The sequence below is a fragment of the Mus caroli genome, chromosome 5 (assembly GCF_900094665.2).
Source record: "Mus caroli chromosome 5, CAROLI_EIJ_v1.1, whole genome shotgun sequence".
In the NCBI taxonomy this organism is placed as follows: Eukaryota; Metazoa; Chordata; class Mammalia; order Rodentia; family Muridae; genus Mus; species Mus caroli.
The window spans coordinates 96,478,132-96,487,381 of NC_034574.1; the positions used below are offsets into that span (position 1 = coordinate 96,478,132).

General features: G+C 44.0%; 1 protein-coding gene across 1 annotated transcript; it reads right to left on the reverse strand.

The window, feature by feature from the left end:
- Positions 1-582: 582 nt before the first annotated feature.
- Positions 583-7,527, reverse strand: C5H4orf36 (chromosome 5 C4orf36 homolog). The gene is made up of 4 exons (XM_021163312.1): positions 7,386-7,527; positions 6,764-6,898; positions 1,370-1,524; positions 583-950 (listed from the first exon to the last, which is right to left on the reverse strand). The coding sequence occupies exons 2-4, from the start codon at positions 6,826-6,828 to the stop codon at positions 817-819; spliced, it is 354 nt and encodes a 117-aa protein (XP_021018971.1). The 5' UTR covers positions 6,829-6,898; positions 7,386-7,527; the 3' UTR covers positions 583-816.
- Positions 7,528-9,250: the final 1,723 nt, after the last annotated feature.

Genomic DNA, 9,250 nt, shown 5'->3' on the forward strand with positions numbered 1-9,250 from the left:
AAAAAAAAAAAAAAGAAAGAAAAGAAAAAGAAATGGTGCTTAAATAAAATGCTAGTATCCAAATATGCTTTATTGGATTCAAATTCTAGAAAACTTTGTCCATACAAACTCAGTTCTTCCTCTTTATTTGCTCATTCCCCAGCCACTCTGCAAATATAAATTTTCCTCACAGTTAGGCCGTCTTTGTCCCTCCGTGTCCCCTTCACGTATGTGTGCCGCACCTGCTCCAGGTCCATTGTAGAAAGAATGTTAGACAGAAGGAAAGCGGCTTCACGGTTTTTTCCAGGAGAACAAAGACAAAGTAAGTCTTATTTTAAAGTACTACGTGGATTAAAAAAAAATTGAAAGTGAAGTGCCACGTGAGAATGACCGAAAATTGGTAACTATAGCGTTAACAGAAATGAAATCTAAAGCAGAAAAAGGAAAATTGCAGTTTCTCCTTGTAAAAGAACTTCTTTCTGACCTTCATTTTGAGAAGTCTCCTTAGGATCTCAAATGTCTCTTCAGACCGCTGCCTCTCACAAGAACTGTCTTCTTCCGCACGCAATCTTATAAGCATTGAAACGCGTAACACAAAATGACTCAACTCCAGATGTGTTTTCATCTACTTACAGGGAGGGCTGCTGTATGGGACACAAAGAACAAGAGTGTAGCAGGAACCTGGGGGCTCTGTCACAGTGTCCACGGAGCCGTGTCTGGAAACATTGGCCTCATCGCCATAGGCACACTGCTGTGTCGACTTGACGCTATGAAAGAGTCCAAGAGCTTCATCCCCAGGGATGCCAGAAACAGGTTCAGCTTCAACAATATGTTGAGTCACTTAGGCTGAAGTGGTCTTCTCAGGCCGACTTTCTTTTCCCTCAGCGAAACCTGGATTTCTTTACACACATTCTCCTGACACTTCAGTTTTGCTAGGCGCTTTGTTTCATACTCCTTTTCAAGTGTCATGGCTTTAAAAAAATAAATAAATAAAAATAAGATAAAGCGCCGGGCGTGGTGGCACACACCTTTAATCCCAGCACTTGGGAGGCAGAGGCAGGTGGATTTCTGAGTTCGAGGCCAGCCTGGTCTACAGAGAGTTCCAGGACAGCCAGAGCTATGCAGAGAAACCCTGTCTCGAAAAGCCAAAATAATAATAACAATAATAATAATAACAACAACAATAAAATAAAGCAAATGAAGCCATCTGAGCGGCAATTCCCCCGGCGCCATCTCAAAGCCGAGTAGCACACAGTGGGTGGACACTGTTGAGGAATTAACTTTACTGAGAACTGACAGGAGGCATGGGTGTGGATAACAAACTTAAAAGTTCTTGTGGTAACTAGTCAAGGGTATAATCGCTAACTTATTAAAGTGGAACTTAACTCACATTGCATTGAAGGAAGCTGGCATTCCTGTTTGGTTTGGCTTGCCAAGAGATTCATAGGACTACCAAATACGATTTCTCCCAAGAATGGCAGCCTGATGCTCGTCAAGTTTGTATACCAGGTCTTTGTGAGCTCCGCAAGGTCCCATGGCTCCTGTCTGAGGCAAAATTTCACGTGCTTATTCAACCAATTTTCACTGGGCGCACTGCATGATGTACAGATGATGTCTCGCTGCCTTTCCCTCCACTTTCGCTAACGGAAGATTTTTTCAGTGTTCTCATCCCAACAAGGAAGAAAATCCTATTAACATTGGTAAAAGTCCAGAAACTATGTCCGGTGCAGCAACCTACAATTCCAGCCAATCTACAAATGAGATTGTGAACAAGAACTATAAACTACAATGTCTGTCTGTCTGTCTGTCTTTATTTACTTATTTGTGTGTTTATGTACTTATTTATTTATATATTTTGACACAGGGTCTCATTAGGACAGCCTAGCTGGCCTTGAACTTCTGTGTAGACCAGGTTTGCCTCAAACTCACAGAGATCTGCCTGCTTCTGCCTCCCAAATGCTGGGTTAAAAGGCGTGCATCAACATACCCAACTACATCATCTATTGTGGCTGACCAAATAATGTCGCAAGCTGGATTACAGTAGTGTACACTTATCATCCCAAGAGCAGAGGGGCACAACTGTAATCCTAGTACTTAGGAGGCAGAGGCAGGAAGACAGAGTTTGAAGACAGCCTAGACTGTACAGTACGATCCAGAGCAGCCCAGTGCACGTGGTAGAGCCCTGTCTCAAGGAACAACAAAAGGATGGGGCTGGAGAAATAGATCAGTGGTTAAGAGCTCTTGTTGCTCTTTTAGACAATCCAGGTTGAATTCCTAGCCCCCACAAGGCAGCTCACAACCATCTGTAGCTCCAGTTTCAGGGGCTCCAACAGGCACACAAGCAAACCATTCACATGCATAAAGTAAAATAAATAAAGATAAAATGAAATAACAACAAAGAGTTGTTTGGAAATGGTCAGAGTGTTCAGTGGGTAAAGGCACTGGCTGCTAAGCCTGACCACCTGCAATTCACCCCCGCAGGACCGAAGAAGTCATCACTTCCTGAAAACTGGTCTCTGACCTCCACTTATACACACAGGCGTACACATACACAAATATATGTAAGTAGATAAATATCTGATGTCTTAAGCAAAAAATAGATGTGTTCAAGGATGTAAGAGATTGATGATAGGTAGATGAATGGAGATAGATGATAGATAGATACATACATGGATACATACATAGATACACACATAGATACATACATAGATACATAAATATATAGATACATAGATGATAAATAGATAGATAAATGATAGGCAGATAGACGCTTGCTAGATAGATAGATAGATACATAGATAGATACATAGATAGATTAGAGGATAGATAGATAGATGGAGAGATGGAGATATATATAGATATAGATATATTCAAGGATGTATATATATATATTGAATATATAGATATATTCAAAAAATAGATATATTCAAGGATGTAAGAAGGATGTAAGAGATTGATGATAGGTAGATGAATGGAGATAGATGATAGATACATAGATAGATACATACATGGATACATACATAGATACACATCTATATATATATATACATACATACATACATACATACATACATACATACATGGATGGAGAGATGGAGAGATAGATAGATAGATAGATAGATAGATAGATAGATAGATAGATACATACATACATACATACATACATACATACATACATACACACATGGATGGAGACATGGAGAAAGAGAGAGAGAGAGAGATACATAGATACATAGATAGATGATAGAGTATATTCACAAAAGTAAGAAAGGGGCCAGAGAGATGTTTACTGGTAAACAGCAATGACTCTTGCTGAGGACCAGGATTCAGTTCTCAACACCCACACAATGGTTCACAACCATCTGTAACATCAGTTCCAGGGAATCCACTGCCCACTTCTGACCTCTGAAGGCACTGCATGCACATATGGCACATAGACATGCAGGCAAAATACTTACACACAAAAAAATAAACCTTGGGGCTGGAGAGATGACTCAGTGGTTAAGAGCCCCGACTGCTCTTCCAGCGGTCCTGAGTTCAATTCCCAGCAACCACATGGTGGGTCACAGCCATCTGCAATGGAATCTGTTGCCCTCTTCTGGTGTGTCTGAAGACAGTGACATCGTACTCACACAGAAAATAATAAAATCTTAAAAAAATAAATAAATAAACCTAAAGATGGTAAAACAGAGCATCATCACACGGAGCAGGTGTGTGGCTCATACAAAGGCTGTGGTGTATAATCTTGAGAAATAAATAAGTTCACATTGAAAGTGATTTCTATATACTTAAACTTTGCTTAATTCTGAAGGATAATTTTCAGCTACATGTTTGTCATCTGTAGTCCTTAACACTTCAGCCTCATTTGCTTTAGACTGAATAGGGGGGATGATCTGAGATAAATATTATCCCAATGGGCTGGTCTGATGGCTCAGGGGATAAGAGCACTGACTGCTCTTCTGAAGGTCCTGAATTCAAATTCCAGCAACCACATGGTGGCTCATAACCATCCGTAAGTAGATCTGACTCCCTCTTCTGGTACATCTGAAGTCAGCTACAGTGCACTTATGTATAATAATAAATAAATCTTTAGGCCGGAGCAAACAGGGACTGAGGGAGCGGAGTTGACCAGAGAGAGTGGGGTTGACTAGAGCAAGCCCATAAAAGTGCCTGCTAGCAAGATTGATAACCTAGGCTTAGTTCAGAGGATCCCTTGTGGATGGAAGGAACCAGCTCCAAAAGCTGTCTTCTGACCTCCAACATACATGTGCTTAGTATGTGAACAGAGAGAGGGGGGGGAGAGAGGGAGAGAGGGAGATAAAGAGAGAGAGGGAGAGGAATATTTTTAAATGAAAGTTATTAAAAGCACAGAAATCATCTCAAAGACTATTAAGAAAGACACACCTAAGAGTCTGGAGTTGTAGCTCAGCTACTAGATTGTTTACCAACCATGCATGGGGGCCTGGATTTCATTCCCAGCACTGCACAAAAACAGTATTTCCTATTTTTTTTCTTTTATACAGTGTCTATTCTGTGTTGGTGGGTTTTCTGCGAGTTCGGGGTGTTTTATGACTAATGTATTTATTTTTACTTAACTGCATAGGCAGGTCTTCGATTTATAATCTTCCTGCCTCAGTCTCCCAAGTGGCTGGGTTTACAGGCCTGTGCCACCTGACCTATAATTGAAGTGATACTTATTAGAATGGTACTGTCTGTAGTCCGAGGTCTAAACCACACCTAACTAGCAAACCTGAACCGAGTGTAATGAATCGTGATCTTGTGCAGCCCGTGAAGGATCCACACTGACATCTTAGAACACTGTTTGAAAAGAAAACTTTGCTTGCCTCATGATGGTACATGCCATAAACCAAGCAGAGGGGTTAAAAGGTAAAAGCCAAGCATGGTTGTGCATGCCTTTTAGTCCCCGCATCTGGGAGACAGAAGTTAAAAAACAGCCTGGTCTGGTCTACATGGCCAGTTCATGAAGGCCAGCTAAGGTTACACAGATAAGTCCCTGTATCAAAAGAAGAGGAGGAGGAGGAGGAGGAAGAGGAAACAATTTTTTTTTTTTTTTTTTTTTTTTTTTTTGGTTTTTCGAGACAGGGTTTCTCTGTATAGCCCTGGCTGTCCTGGAGCTCACATTGTAGACCAGGCTGGCCTCGAACTCAGAAATCCGCCTGCCTCTGCCTCCCGAGTGCTGGGATTAAAGGCGTGTGCCACCACGCCCGGCTCAAGGAAACAATTTTTAAGTACCACAGAGTGCAACTTCTTGCACAGCGATGCTTCCATTATGTGCTCTCTGTATTCCACGAAACCAGCAGGTCTTAGACGAGCATTGTTTCAGTGGCTAGCCCCACCCAACAGACAGACGTGCATTGTGTCACAGATGTAGGCATTAAAGCTAAGACACAGTGTGCAGAGATGCCAGGCTTGGAGCTCAGGGTTTCAGACTGAAATGCCCACGTTGTTATACACAGCCTGCCCAAGAGGACAGAAAGCTAAACTGACCCTTTGTACCAGCCAAAAACGTGTGTTTTAAAAACACGGGCATTGTTAGTACATTTGTACACTATAACTGGGTTTTAAGATGGGAGTAGTAAAGGTGTTTTTGAATGACTGAAACTAAAGAAAAATGATACACAGACAATAAATATGTATGTATGTATGTGTATATATAGACACATATGCACACACATATATACAAATGAAACCCATTATTTTAGATGCTAACCTAAAAAAATACTTTTAGAATGTCTTTAAACAAGGTGACACAATGTCTCCCAGAACATAAGCATATGACTTTGGTTTGATCAGCTTAGAAACCTCTATTTTCTCATTTCAAAGTATTGCTTCGGTGTGAAGTCTTACTAGAATTGTCTATTGGCTTTAACTGTCCACTTGACACAGCCAGGAGTGGCCTAAGAAGGGATCCTCAACTGAGGGATTTCTCAGATCAAAAGGCCTCTGGCCATATCATCTGTGGGGAATGGGGCCCAGCCCGCTGCAGGCTGTGCCACTACCTGGAAGGTGATCTGGGATAAGGTTAGCTGAGCGCAAGCCTGTGAGCTTGCCAGCAAGCAGCGTTTCTCCATGGTTTCTGCTTCAAGCTTCCAACTTGAGTTTCTGCCCTGATTTCCTTCAGTGATGACTTGTAATCTAAAAGCATCCTGGAAATGAAGCTGACTAAATCCTTCCCTCCCCTGAGTGCACATTTTAATTTTTCAGATTATTTTATGTAGGTGTTTTGCTTGCATATATGTCTATTTCATGCATGCTTTGTGCCCATTTGGTCCAGAAGGGGGCGACAGATCTAATGAAACCGGAGTTAGGGAGCCACCTTGTGGGAGGTTGTGAGCCACCTTGTGGGAGGTTGCAGGTCTCTAGCCCCTGTTCACATATTCTTACAAAAGTACCATTCGGGAAGCTGGAAAGATGGATCACCCATTAAGAGCACAAACTGCTTTTGCAAATAGGACCTAGGTTTGGTTCCCAGCATCTACAGAGAGACGCTGTAACACCTGTATCTTCAATACCAGCCGATCTGACACAGTCTTTTGGTCTTCATGGGCACCTGCTCAAATGCAGTGTGCATACAGAGGCAGGTACAAACACAAAATAAAAATAATTTTCAACTAGTCTTTTAAAGACAAAATCCAGATCCATTCAAGTGCTTCCATATACTCCAGTAACAATGCGAACAGAAGTGCCCAGCCCCTGTTGCAAGCTCCAGCCATGGTAATTAGTGTGTGTGTGTGTGTGTGTGTGTGTGTGTGTGTGTACTTACACTTTATAACAGCTGCCCTTCAAAATGGTTTGTACTGTGTTCCTTCTTGGCAAGCCATACGCCATGACAAATGATCACAGTGGTTTCCTTACATAGGAGCCTGATGTAACATCTGCACCGCTGTTTGCACTTTGCCTGAAAGAACAGCAACAGGCCTAGTTAACAGCTCTCATTTGAATAGTTTTATGGCCAAATAATCAAAGGCTAGGAGAAAGCATTTGGGGCTGTCAAGAATCATATTCACTGGACCTGAACCATGAACATACAAGCTAGTTCTGTTCATTTCCAGGAAGTCGCTCAATCAGTTCAGTAAGAGTCTAAGGTGAGGGAAAGCCAGGCGAGGGTCATCCCGGTCAAGACTGCAGTTGGCAACCCCAGCACCCAGGCACGGTAGGCGGTCATTGAGTACGCCTGAGTCCCGTCGCCTGGTCTCGTAGCTGCGCGCCCTAGTGGTTGTGGTGGGGACAGCGACCCAGCCTCACCAGCATGGAACCCAGGGGTGCACTGGCTACCTAAGGGCACAGCCCTTTCCTGATCTCAGTTCCAGACAGAACCGGCTAGGGCGCTGTCGCGAGTGCCGGCCTCGCCCTCCCAGCCCGTGCCGCTCCCGGAACCCCTATACCCCGCAGGTCAGCCGCGCCCTGGCCGCGCCCCCGACCCAGGGCAGCCTGCGCTAGGTGCACATGGCCGCGCACTCGCAGCGGCCCAGCCGCGGACAAGCGCTGGCTTGCTTGCTCGTGCTCCTGCTTGCTCGTGCGCCTGATTGCTCAGGTGCGGGGCTCACCCGGCGCCTACCCTGCGTCACCCGGTGCCTCAATAAAGGGCTTTGTGTACGCGCGGGGCGCAGATCCAGCCTGCCCAATGGGAGTCACTTCGCTCGGTGGGTGACAGTCGTTGTCCCACGCCCACTCTCGAGGATCCAGCGACAGCTCCGTGTTCCTGTCCATGTAGGCACCTCTTAGGGTCCCAAGCAAACCGTGGCACTATGCCGGAGGGTTTTGCTAGAGTTGTCCCTTGCTAACACCAGGGCCTTCCCTGTGTCCCTCCTTCGAGCCTAAATGACGTCATAAAGCAAAGAGGATATCATATGTGTATGTTTCACGGGTTATGAGAACTAAAGACTAGGCCTGCGAGCTTCTGGCCCGGGGTAAGGGTTACATCATTGTGAGTTTAGTAACAACGCTATGAAACAGGGTTCTGATGAGAGGGAAGGAATGAAACTCCTCCATTTATAGTGAATTCAGGGCGAGCTTTTAAGGTTAAATACTCTGATCACTCTACCTGTCGCTGTTCTTTTCTGTTTTTGTTGAAACAGTCCAGACTGGCCTAGAACCACTATGTAGCCCAGGCTTGCTTCAGACTTGCAGCAAATCTATTTCAGTTTCCCAAGTTCTAGGCTGTAACTACAGGAAAGTACCATCCGCCCTGCCTAGCAAATTCTCCTAGCGCAAAGCATGAACACACACACACACACACACACACACACACACACACACACACACACACCAGGATAGTGATCTATCACTGAGCCTAGAATGTCCTGGAAAACATGTCCGGGCTTTCTCCATAATCCAAAAGAAAAAGAAAAAAGAAAAGTTGTGGGAAGTTAAGGGAGGGAAAGCTCTGACGAGCTGCATGATGGGATGTCCGCCAGCAACTGCGGAGCTGGGTTATCTGTAGAAGGTGCTGCTGTGCCTACAAGAAACTAGAACGTATAGAAGCCTGACTCATTGCGTCTGTAGTCCAAATGGGGAATGTGTGTGCCACAGGAGTGAAGCCCCCTGCCCTATGGATTATGTGACCAGTGTAGTAGAGTTCAACCTGATTTGATTTCAGTTAGCATAGATGGAGACTTCAATGTGCCCACCTGCATAAGTTTGGTTCCAAGCACCCATGTGGTGGCTCACAGCCATCAATGACTCAGACTCCTGGGTGTGTAGCACCCTCTTCTGAACTCCGAAGGCACCAGGCATGCAGGGGGTGCACATACATGCACAGTCTTGACTGAAACTCCATAGAGACCCAAAGCTAGAACCATCAACTCAACAGCTCCAGGATTTCTGGTTGTCAGAAAATAAGACAGATTTAGGATCTAGTTCAACTGAACCCAGGGGCTGTCTGGGTTCAACACCCAGCACCAAAGTGGCTCTTGTGGTGGCATATGCGTGCACGCCCAGCATTTGGAAGGTAGAGGCAGGAGGATCAGAATGTTGAGCCTATTCTTAGCCACAGAGCCAATAGTAGAATAAGCGACATGAGACCCTGTCTCAACAACAAATATAATGTTCATTGGTTTAATCCATTAACTGTTGGAGTAAAGATTATACAGCAGATTATATTGCATATTCCATGTCTTATTGTGAGGAGTACTCTTTATAGAAAAAAAACTTTATTTTTTTAAAGAAATTCTTTAAAAAAAAAAGATTAATTTATTTATTCATTATATGTAAGTAGACTGTAGCTGCCTTCAGACACTCCTGAAGAGGA